At 42.0% G+C, this 12768-nt stretch overlaps 1 protein-coding gene across 1 annotated transcript in view; it reads left to right on the top strand.

The window, feature by feature from the left end:
• The window catches only part of LOC122550054 (ras-related protein Rab-18), a 43598-nt gene that overhangs the window by 1376 nt on the left and 29454 nt on the right, over window positions 1–12768 (top strand). Inside the window, exon 2 of the mRNA XM_043690511.1 lies at window positions 6392–6447. Within this exon, the coding sequence (XP_043546446.1) occupies window positions 6392–6447 (56 nt within the window). The remainder of the gene's footprint in view (window positions 1–6391; window positions 6448–12768) is intronic.

Here is a 12768-nt window from a genome sequence, read left to right as displayed (position 1 = left end):
GTACCCTCCTCTAGCTTATCTCTCCATGCTTCAGGCTCTCTGCCTTTATTCCTGATGAAGGGCTTTTGCCCGAAACGTCGATTTCGCTGCTCGTTGGATGCTGCCTGAATTGCTGTGCTCTTCGAGCACCACTGATCCAGAATCTGGTTTCCAGCCTATTCTGGTCTAACTGCAACAATGGCGTCTATCTGATAATGTGGAAAATTTCCTGTTTTGCCCAATACACACAAAATGGTAACTCCGATAGAGTCATAGAGTTAACCAGCATGAAAACAGACCCTTCAATCCAATTTATCTGTACTGACCAGGTATTCTAAACTGATCTATTCCCATTTGCCAGCATTTGGCCCATATCCCTCTGAACCCTTCCTATTCATTTACCCATCCAAGTGCCTTTTAAATGTTGTAATTGTATCTGTTTCCATCTCCACCTCTGGCAGCTCATGCTGTACACATACTACCCTCTGAAAAAGTTGCCCCTCTGGTCCCTTTTAAATCTTTGCTCTCTGATCTTAAATTGAAAAGTGTGATGCTGGAAAAGCGCAGCAGGCCAGGTGGTATCCGAGGAGCTGGAGAATCGACGTTTCGGGCATAAGCCCTTCTTCAGGATTCAACTCTGGTCTCCAGCATCTGCAGTCCTCACTTTATCCTCTCTGATCTTAAAGCTATGCCATCTAATTTTGGATTCCCCTATCTTGGGAAAAACACTTGGGCTATTCACCCTATCCATGCTTGTCATGATTTTATAAACCTCTATAAGGTCATCCCCTCAGTCTCTGATGCTTCATGTGAAAAAAGCCCCAACCTATTCAGCCTCTCCCTTTGGTTCAAATCTTCCAATTCTGCCAACATCCTTATCAATCTTTTCTGAGCCTTTTCAAATTTAACAACATCTTTCCTATAGCAGGGAGACCATAATTGAACACAGTATTGTAAAAGTACTGCCCGATAAATCCGCCATCTACTTTCCGAATAAAAACTTCATACAACTATCTCTCTGTGGAGCACTATAACAAAAGTAAAATGAGTAACAGAAGCTTATCAAAATTAGATTGATGTCGTCTCTGGGGCTGATGATGTACCCCAGGCCCTGTGGGGAACCACTGGCACTTAAAAACCTCCATTGTGCCAGTGGGCACTACTTGCTCCCCCTCAATAGGCACCTGAGCACTAATGCAATAATATTAGAAGGGGTCAGACAGTTGGATACAACGACTCATGCCATTGTTTGGACGTCTTGATGATCATTTTGGATTGGACCACGAGGAGGACCTCCAACCTGCCTGCACCTCTGTACAGCATGCCCAGAGATTAAGACCGAGGGCTGGAAGTGCAACCAAACGTTTAAGAGCAGCCCATTTACAAACCTAAACCTCAATTGAAGCATTCAACGTAAACATGGAATACTGTTTCCTCTAGGCCGCAAAAACATTGTATGGCTAGGCATCCAGTGAACTTTTTAAATTTCCTATAGCATATGCAACATTCTCCACCTTGGGATCCTGATGAAAAATGAAAAGACAGTCTTACAATGGGTGTTCCACTTGGGATCGCCACTGCTAGAAGGTAAAATGTTAAATCAAGGTTACCGAAGTGTCAGACAAAGGTGAGGAAGTGGAGTGTGTGCAGCAACAGTGCATTCAGGAATCTCATCCATGCCATTTGAAAGACATAAAGGAAATTCCTGAGACAGTTCAAATCGTGGGGCGTCACATACCAAGGAGGACTGGTATCTGGGACCAGAATCAGATTCCAGACAGATTACTGTCAGTTCATCTGGAAGCTCATGGCAGTGCCTGAGCCACTTCAACTCCCTGTACATTCTCGGTTGAGTAGTAGAGTTAGGAATCTCTGGATGGCTCAGGCAATGTGGTGGATGTTGACTGACATTCTCGCTGCCAATTACACTGGTAACATCCAGTCCACTGCTCTGCCTCCAACAAGTGCCTAGCATTCATAGCCTTCTCCTCTGCGAACCACCAACACTTTCTGATGGAGCAACCTGCACCTAAGCAGTGGCTTCCTTGTGACAGTTGCCATTCCCTTTAGGCGGTGACCATTTCCCATACCTTGATCAGGTCCAAATAGAAGGCAGGCAATTCCTGGAAGAAATTCTAAGGACTCATCCACTCCATAAACAGGAACTGCATGTCATAATCGAGCCAATGCACCTGATAGAAGAAATATCTTTTCAGTGCACACCACCTTGGAGGAAGATCAAGATAAAGATGTTGCTGGAAAAGCACAGCAGGTCAGGCAGCATCTGAGAAGCAGGAAAATTGACATTTTTGGGCAAAAGCCCTTCAGGAACAGAGGCAGGGTGCCTGCAGAGTAGAGAGTTAAAGGTGGGGGTGGGGAGAAAGTAGCATAAAGTACAGTTGGTGAGTGGGGGTGGGGTTGGAGGTGATAGGTCAGAGAGGAGGGTGGAGTGGATAGGTGGGAAGGAAGATAGGCAGGCTGGTAGGACAGGTCATGAGGGCGGTGTTGAAGAGCTTCAGGGCAGATGAGATGACCTGGGGGTTGCAGTGAGAGAGACTCACTGAGGTTCTTGTAGATTGAGGAGGAAAACTTTTCAAGACAGGCATCCTTGCAAGATGATTCGCAGTAGGGTTAAAATAACTAGGTAAAAACAAGGACTGCAGATGCTGGAAACCAGAGTCTAGATTAGAGTGGTGCTGGAAAAGCACAGCAGGTCAGGCAGTATGCGAGGACCAGGAAAATTGACGTTTCGGTCAAAAGCCCTTCATCGGCCCCATTCCCATTCACCCATTGTACTGTTTGCTACCCTCCCCCACCCTCCTCTCTGGCCTATCACCTCCATTCCCACCCCCACTCACCTATTGTACTCTATGCTACTTTCTCCCCACCCCCACCCCCCTGTCATTTATCTCTCCACTCTGCAGGCACCCTGCCTCTATTTCTGATGAAGGGCTTTTGCCCAAAACGTTGATTTTCCTGCTCCTCAGATGCTGCCTGACCTGTGCTGACACCAACCTGACACCAATATTTTAAACCTACTCCAAAGAAAACATGAGACTCGCTACCTCAGCAGCGATCTAGTGTTGCTTTTTGTCCCAGTCTGTATGTTGTGACAAACTTTAGGGGCGGGAACAAAATGACTGGCTGCTACCACTACTATGGTAGCAATCGTTTAGTTTACGACCAGCTCTCTACCTCTATAAGACAACACTTGGAACTATTCTGTTCAGCATTCTAAGTGATTGGTCACTTTGTTTTCCAACTCTTGCCAGTTTGGTGGCCTGAATTTCTCAGCTAATGATACAGCGCAGCAAGACTTGGAGATCTTGGCTTGGGCTGATAAATGGCAAGTATCATTGCCTCGCACTTGTATGAGATGAATGTAACCATTTTCCTTCGCACTTAGTGACATCACTAAATCCCCATTAACAATATCTTGGGACTTCCCAAAGGTCAGAAACTAAATTGGCCAGCTATATATGTGTTCAAGTCTTTATTTCTACATTGAACTGGAGGTAGGAGCTCCATGTTTTAACTGTCTACCATAGGTGCATCTAAGAATTTTGAAATAATTGCTTACGTAATTTAACCTTTGTCTTTTCAGGTATTCTAGTGTAATGTCAAATGCTTAAACTTTATTGATGGACAAAACATAAGCCATTGTTCTAATAATTCAATCTTATTTTTGGCCGGAATACATAAGATCTCTAATTCTGTACTGTGTGAATTAGAGCATGCCAGGTATTTCACATATGCTTTGAAAGAAAGAAACTAATTTTACTTATAGAACAGAAAATGCTGGGAAACTCAGCAGATCTGGAAACCTCTTCAAAGAAAAGTGGTGTTAACATTTCAAGTCCAATGTGACTCTTCTTCAGAATTGAAGAGGGAAATGGAAAAGTGATGTGTCTTGCTCTTTATCTCTACTTCTTTATCTCTCCTTTCTCTCTTCCTCTTTCGCTTTCCCTCTGGCCCTCGTGCTGCTGCTCAGGCCCTCTGTTGTTCGTGCTCTGTTCCTCTTATCAAATTCCTGGTTGCTTAAGAGGGCAGAATATATTCAATGCTGCAGCATCCACAACACTCTAGGGTAGAAAATTTCAAGGTTCACAGTCACTTGGGGGAACAAAATATCTCATCTCAGCCATAAATAGTTGGCCCATTATCCTGACTTGTGTTTTTCATTGTGGGGTCTAAGTCTACTCTGTGCTATCTGTCCCATCAGAATCTTGTGTATGTTTTGATGAGATCACCTATTGTTCTTTGAAACATGAGAGCGCAGGGTCAATTTGTTCAGTCTCACTTCTTCAGCTTCTTATGTCAGGATCCAATCTAGGCAATATTCAGTGTCCTGCCTCCAATGCAAATACTGCAATTTCTTTTATTAGCCAGCACCTATGGGCCAGTTGATCAAATATTCTGGACAATCAAGATGTCCACTTTAATCAATGTATTAGAAAAGTAATGCAGGGGGTGTGCACATCGCTGTTATACTTTATTTTAAGCGTAAATCGCTTAAATAATAATGCAACTTTGCCTCAAATAAAATTTACTGTCAGAGAGCCCTCTCACTCTCTCACTCAGCTGGCAAGGTGTAGTAGACAACAAAGAAGGTTACCTCAGAATACAGTGGGGTCTTGATCAGATGGGCCAATGGTACGAGGAACTGCAGATGGAATTTAGATGTGAGGTGCTGCATTTTTGAAAGGCAAATCAGGGCAGGACTTATGCACTTAATGGTAAGGTCCTGGGGAATGTTGCTGAGCAAAGAGACCTTGGAGTGCAGTTTCATCTTGCAGTTTTAGGTAGATAGGATAGTGAATAAGGCATTTGATATGCCTGCCTTTATTGGTCAGTGCATTGATGGTCAGAGTTGGGCGGTCGTGTTGAAGCTATACAGGACCACCATTGGAATACTGCATGCAATTCTGGTGTCACTACAGTGGGAAGGAAGTTGTGTAACTTGAAATGGTTCAGAAAAGATTTATGAGGATGTTGCCAGAGTTGGCAGGTTTGAGTTATAGGGAGAGGCTGAATAGGCTGAGGTTATTTTCCCTGGAGTGTTGGGGGCAAAGGAGTGACCTTGTAGAGGTTTATAAAATCATGACGGGCATGGATAGGATAAATAGACAAGGTCTTTTCCCTGGGGTGGGGGAGTCCAGAACTAGAGGGCATAGGTTTAAGGGTGAGAGGGGAAAGAGTTAAAAGGGATCTAAGGGGCACCATTTCCTGCAGAGGGTAATATGTGTATGGAATAAGATGCCAGAGGAAGTGATGGAGCCTGGTGCAGTTACAACATTTAAGAGGCATCTGGATGGGTATTTGAATAGGAAGGAAGGGTTTAGAGGATATGGGTCAAATCCTGGCAAATGGAACTAGATTAATTTAAGGTATTTGGTCGGCATGGATGAATTGGGCCAAAAGGTACGTTTCTGTGCTGTATATCTCTGATTCAATGACGACTCAAATATTTTGGTAGATTGCGTTATTTGAGGCGAAATGACTTGAAATATTGCATGTGGCCATTCAGTTGAGCATCAAATATATTCGCAGATAAAAATAAAAATCTACAATAATTAGACAATAATACAGTAAACTTTGCAACATTTGAGATACAATATTTGTTGGTTTATCGAGTGTACCTGTTCATGAGGTGATAATTAAAACAAAGTTTGCTTCATATTTTTAAAGTATAGAAATCAAAACTGCATCGTGCTCCAGGTTTGTTCTCACCAATAGTGGGCGGCACGGTGGCACAGTGGTTAGCACTGCTGCCTCACAGCGCCAGAGACCCGGGTTCAATTCCCGCCTCAGGCGACTGACTGTGTGGAGTTTGCACATTCTCCCCGTGTCTGCGTGGGTTTCCTCCGGGTGCTCCGGTTTCCTCCCACAGTCCAAAGATGTGCGGGTCAGGTGAATTGGCCATGCTAAATTGCCAGTAGTGTTAGGTAAGGGGTAGATGTAGGGGTATGGGTGGGTTGCGCTTCGGCGGGGCGGTGTGGACTTGTTGGGCCGAAGGGCCTGTTTCCACACTGTAAATAATCTAATCTAATCTAATCTAATTCTGATGCAATTGTAGCAGGATTTCTGAGTTCTGATGGTGACTGCAACCGATTCTGCTTTCTCTCCACCAGATGCTGCCAGATCTGCTGAGTTTCTCCAGCAATTCCTGTTTGTTTTGTCGTAGGACTTTATTTTTATATTGTATATCCCTTATAAAACATGCTTTAGAGTGCCATATCACTTTTTATTACAGTTGCAAAGATAGTGTTCCTGTTAAATCCCAGCAATCTTATTGAAGAAATTACATAAGTTACAAGAAAAAAGTCCACTTTTGATAGCTGCGTTTTTGAATCTTTTTTAAAATCTTGTGCTTCATTTGTTCTGTGACTGACAATTCATTTAATATTTTCAGTTTGCTACTACGGTTCACAGATGATACCTTTGACCCTGAACTTGCTGCAACAATTGGTAAGTTTTTCCCAAAGTAGATTAATGATGATAGACTGTTTTTGTGAACAAAATTAGTGAAATCACTTTGTATGAAGAATGTTTTTGAACTCTTGTAGAAAGCCATGCTGTTTAAAGAATTTGCTCAGATCATGAATAATTTCTTGGTGAAACCAGAGTGAATCTGTCTTATAATTAAGATGACTGCTGCAGGGAATATAGCAATTTTATCGTATAATTTTTAATTTCCCAGTGTTTCTGTTTCACACTGATCTAGCTGCAGTCAGTACTGAAGGAATGAAATAATTCTCCACCTTCAGCACACAGTGACTGTTCTTAAAAGGTTCTTAATAAAGCTCCAACTATATGCTAGACTGAAGAAAACATCTCCTACTGCATATATTTCCTGAACTTGCTTTTTTTAGGCTTTCACTGTGCCAATGAAAAATATTATTCAATTTATGATTAGTCTGGTCATGTGGATAACTGACCACTGAAAACTCTATTGATGGTTCAAACCTATTACGGTATCCTACAGCACAGAAGGCGGCCATTCAATATGTGTGCCTGTGCCAGTGAATGAGCTATTCTGTTTAGCTATTCTGTTTGAGCTTTTTTGCTTTTAACAAGAAAGATGCCAGTTTCTCCAGTCGTGTCAACCTGAAGGTCCTCTTCGCTGGTGCTTCTCTGAACCCTCTGTAAAGCCTTGACATCTTTCCGAAAGTATGCTATTCAGAGTAGCACATGAGACTGCAACTGAGGCTTAATGTATAAATATTTAACATTGGTTTGTTACTTTTTATTCTTTGCCTCAAAATTTATTTTTTATAAAGGTGAAAGAATGGCATATTAACTTGCTGAATAACTTAGTTCTGTAACTTCTGCAATACCAATCTTGGATTAAAATAGTCATCAATCTGCTGGGCTGAGCTTCACCCATCACACCTTCCAATTCATCCTGCATACTTCTCAAGTCCTAGCTATACGAATACCACATGACCAAATAATAAATCAACATGATAAAAAGGTACAAATCCAGAAGTTTCCAATCTATCATGGGAATGCTGTTGTAACAAGGATTACCTCATGGCAATTAGCATGAGTTATTAGTCCCTAGGAAAATTAATCTTTTTCTTTTAAAGAATCAGTCTCTCCTGTCTTTTAAAATCCTAGCCATCATTTAAAATTGCCTTCGTGCCCTTGCTTCAGAAAACCTCGGTAACTACATCTAAGGTTTGTTTCATTATTTAACACTGCTCTTTTTAATTATCATTATTGTACTATCTGACTACCTAGTTGCTTTTCCTGTACTCTAATTCTATTTTCAAATACCCTGCACCTTGCTACATCTCACCATCTTCAAAACCTACAATTTTGCATTGATCTCCCCTCCCTTGTCCTCCCAGTTCCTGCTTAGCATGCTTTTTCTTCCCTTTTTTTTGTAAATCACCTTTTGTGAATCACTCTTCAGTTCATGTTATTTACACGTAGAGTTACATTTACTCTGCTTAGCAAATGAGCTAAATGCCTTGAAACTAACAGTACAGCTCATACCAAGGCAGATAAGTGAAGCAATGAACCTTTAGATGCAGCAAATCTATTGCCAGCCCCATCTGGAACTTTGACCCTGACTGAAGGAATTAATTTCCCTCTGACTGTAGAAATAATAAGTGAAAACGTCTTCAGTCTCATCCCAGTTCTGAGGATAGTGTTTAAGGTTTACTTTAAATAACTTTGGCAGTAAAAGACAAACTGTCAACCTCATTTAGACGATTGCTGTTATGCTGAGCAAAACATTCATAGTAATCCAGTAGAGATGCTCTTCTAATTTGTGTTTAAAATGCGTTAAGTAGAATCAATTACTTTAGATTATCTAACCGAGGAATGTTTAATGTTGAAATGTCCCATGTTTCATTTCCAATTACTGGTTTCCCAGTTCACCTGAGCACAGCGATGCAGTGATCTTTATTAAATGTATTACATTTACTGAGCTCTGTTGAGAACAGTTCTCTATGTTAGCTGTAGGGCTGTAGAGGATCCATGTTAACCAGCATTTAAATTGTCCTAGTTTCCATTGTTGCATTTGGAGTTAACTACACTATTTAGGTCTGTAGTCACGAAGAGTAGTAGGTATCTTTCTCCTAATGAATCTGTTGTGAGCTGTTGTAGAACATAAAACATTACAGCACAGTCTAGGCCCTTCGGCTCTTGATGGTTTCAAAGCTTATTGTAACAATCTGAAGCCCATCAAACCTACACTATTTCATTTTCATCCGTATGTTTATCCAGTGAACATTTAAATGCCCTTAAAGTTGGTGGGTCTACCACTGTTATAGGCAGGGCATTCTGTGCCCCTATACTCTGAGTAAAGAAACTACTTCTGACATCTGTCCTATATCTGTCACCCCTCATTTTAAAGCTACATTCCCTCATGCTAGCCATCATCATCCGAGGAAAAAGGTTCTCACTGTCCACCCTATCTAATCCTCTGATTATCTTTTATGTGTCACCTCTCAACCTTCTTCTCTCTAACGAAAACTGCCTCAAGTACTTCAGCCTTTCCTCATAAGACCTTTCCTCCATACCAGGAGCGTTTCAGAGCGTTCCTACTTGCGGAGCGTTTCAGAGAACACCTCTGGGACACCCGGACCAACCAACCCAACCACCCTGTAGCTCAACATTTCAATTCCCCCTCCCACTTCACCAAGGATATGCAGGTCTTTGGACTCCTCCATCGTCAGACCACAGCGAAACGACGGTTGGAGGAAGAACGCCTCATCTTCCGGCTAGGAACCCTCCAACCACAAGGGATGAACTCGGATTTCACCAGTTTCCTCATTTCCCCTCCCCCCAGCCTGTCTCAGTCAAATCCATCAAATTCAGCACCGCCTTCCTAACCTGAGATCTTCTTCCCGACCTCTCCGCCCCCACCCCAATCTGTCCTATCACCCTCACCTTGACCTTTTTCCACCTATCACATTTCTGACGCCCCTCCCCCAAGTCCCTCCTCCCTACCTTTTATCTTAGCCTGCTGGACAAACTTTCCTCATTCCTGAAGAAGGGCTAATGCCCGAAACGTCGATTCTCCTGTTCCCTAGATGCTGCCTGACCTGCTGCGCTTCTCCAGCAACACATTTCCATCTCTGATCTCCAGCATCTGCAGACCTCATTTTCTCTTCAGAATCATAAGTATCAGGTTGCTGAATCTAACTAATAATTTAGTTATTTGAAGAATTTTTAAAAACTGGCTGTGTTAATGCAATACCTTTATGTATTGTCATTGTTCTCATCAGGTGCTTTGGGCTGGCAGTAAGTGTTACCAGCTTCACATGCTAAGCATAGAATATCATTTTATAAGTTCATGAAGATCATCCAATTGTGAATAGATAGCCTTGAAAGGGAAATAATTTATGAAGAGAAATTGGACAATTAATTTCTGGTGACTTTGGTTTTTCTTGAAAATTTTAAGAAAAATGTCATTGTTGTTTGGTTAAAATGGGATTTTAATTGGAATACATAATTTTGTTTTAATTCTTTCATGACATTTGGGCATTGTTGGCTAGTCCAGCATTTGTTATTTATTCTAAATGCTCAGCATACAGTTAAGAATTAACCACATTGCAATGGGACTGGAGTCATGCCTGGGCCAGACCAGGTAAGAATGGTAGGTTTCCCTCCCTCAAGGGACAAGTGTATCTTTGTAACAATTGATAGTGATGATTGCTATAAGACTGCATTTTATTGGATTCAAGTTTGCTATGGTAGGATTCGAACCCCTAACTTCAGAACATTAACCTGAAGGCCTGGATTACTAGTCCAGTGATATTACCACTACACCACCCCTCCCCTGACTACAGTGCCACTTTTGTTTGTAAGCTGTATTATTTTAGCTTGCGTTTCAGAAGTAAATAGTGTTTAAGGATAGGTGAACCGGTGAATAGAGAAAGTTTCACTTTGTCAGATGTACTTGTGCAGTTTCCTAATTATTTTCAGGCTTTCCTTGCATCCCAGCTTTGGGTTTACAAAGAATTACATAGAATGTACATCATGGAAACAGGCCACTTGGCTCAATTATTTTGTTCTGCATTTAAACCCGTGTGAATCTCCACCCATTCCCAGCCATCCAGGATATCTTACTATTCCCTTTTCTCCCATATTGTCATCTGTTTTCCTTTCTAAAGTATTTAAACTATTTGCGCCAAGAACTTGCTATGATGATAGGTTCCAAATTCTAGTCTTTCTTTCACAGAGTAAATGGATTGCTCCCTTTTTCCTTATTACATTTTATTAGCAATAATGTTGTATTTATGGCTCCTTTTTCAATAAGTGAAAGCATTATCTCCATATGCACCATATCCAAACCATTTATAACAATACTCACGTTTAAATCTCCTCTTCACAAAATGAAACAGTCCAACTTTCCGAAATAATCATAGTCTCTCAATTCTGGTACCAACTTTGTAAATCTTTTATACATTGACTCCTGTGCTTCTATTCCCTTTTTACAGTATAGAGTCCACATTATGCATTTTACTTGAAGTGCAGTCTGACCAGGGTCCTGTATAACTTTAATATGACATCACATATTTGCTTAGCAAATACCCCTAGTTCAAAGTTTGTGAGAAGATTTGTAGCTCGGGTGCTCGTTGTTGTGGTTCTGTTCGCCGAGCTGGGAATTTGTGTTACAGACGTTTCGTCCCCTGTCTAGGTGACATCCTCAGTGCTTGGGAGTCTCCTGTGGAGCGCTTCTGTGATCTTTCATCCGGCATTTGTAGTGGTTTGAATCTGCCGCTTCCGGTTGTCAGTTCCAGCTGTCCGCTGCAGTGGTCTGTATATTGGGTCCAGGTCGATGTGCTTATTGATTGAATTTGTGGATGAGTGCCATGCCTCAAGGAATTCCCTGGCTGTTCTCTGTTTGGCTTGTCCTATAATAGTAGTGTTGTCCCAGTTGAACTCATGTTGCTTGTCATCTGCGTGTGTGGCTACTAAGGATAGCTGGTCGTGTCGTTTCGTTGCTAGTTGGTGTTCATGGATGCGGATCGTTAGCTGTCTTCCTGTTTGTCCTATGTAATGTTTTGTGCAGTCCTTGGATGGGATTTTGTACACTACATTGGTTTTGCTCATGCTGGGTATAGGGTCCTTTGTTCTGGTGAGTTGTTGTCTGAGAGTGGCTGTTGGTTTGTGTGCTGTTTTGAGTCCTAGTGGTAGCAGTAGTCTGGCTGTCAGTTCGGAAATGCTCTTGATGTATGGTAGTGTGGCTAGTCCTTTAGGTTGCGGCATGTCCTCATTCCATTGCCTTTCCCTTAGGCATCTGTTGATGAAGTTGCACGGGTATCTGTTTTTGGCGAATACATTGTATAGGTGGTGTTCTTCCTCTTTTTGCAGTTCTGGTGTACTGCAGTGTGTTGTGGCCCTTTTGAATAGTGTCTTGATGCAACTTCTTTTGTGTGTGTTGGGGTGGTTGCTTTCGTAGTTTAGGACTTGGTCTGTGTGTGTGGCTTTCCTGTGTACCTTTGTGGTGAATTCTCCGTTAGGTGTTCTCTGTACCATCACGTCTAGGAATGGGAGTTGGTTGGCCTTTTCTTCCTCGCTAGTGAATCGGATTCCAGTGAGAGTGGCGTTGATGATCCGGTGTGTGTTCTCTATTTCTGTGCTTTTAATGATTACAAAGGTGTCATCCACATATCTGACCCAGAGTTTTGGTTGAATTTGCAGTAAGACTGTTTGTTCTAATCTTTGCATTACCGCTTCTGCTATGAGTCCAGAGATAGGTGAGCCCATGGGTGTGCCGTTGATTTGTTCATATACTTGGTTGTTGAATGTGAAGTGTGTTGTGAGGAACAGGTCCAGTAGTTTGAGTATGCCGTCTTTGTTGATAGGTTCAATGTCCTCTTGTCTGTCCTGTATGTCCAGCAGGTTGGCTATTGTTTCTCTGGCTAGGGTTTTGTCAATAGAGGTGAACAATGCCGTTACATCGAATGAGACCATGGTTTCTTCCTTGTCTATGTGTATATTTCTGATGATGTCCAAGAATTCCTGTGTTGATTGTATAGTGTCTAAATCTGCTGATCAGGTGTTTCAGTTTCTGCTGTAGTTCTTTAGCCAGTTTGTGTGATGGTGTCCCTGGTAGTGATACTATGGGTCTGAGTCGGATGTCTGGTTTGTGCACTTTAGGTAGTCCGTAAAATCTGTTGCTTTCAGGTTTCATTCTTTGTAGGTCAAACCTGGTTATCTGTCCGGTTTTTTTTGTAGGTTCCTTAGTGTGTTGTTTATCCTATTGGTGAGGTGTGGGGTGGGGTCAAACTCCCTCTTTTGGTAGGTGTTGGTATCTGCAAGTAGTTG

The sequence above is a fragment of the Chiloscyllium plagiosum genome, chromosome 5 (genome assembly GCF_004010195.1).
Source record: "Chiloscyllium plagiosum isolate BGI_BamShark_2017 chromosome 5, ASM401019v2, whole genome shotgun sequence".
NCBI classification, from domain to species: domain Eukaryota; kingdom Metazoa; phylum Chordata; class Chondrichthyes; order Orectolobiformes; family Hemiscylliidae; genus Chiloscyllium; species Chiloscyllium plagiosum.
This window is presented reverse-complemented; position numbering and strand designations above follow the sequence as displayed.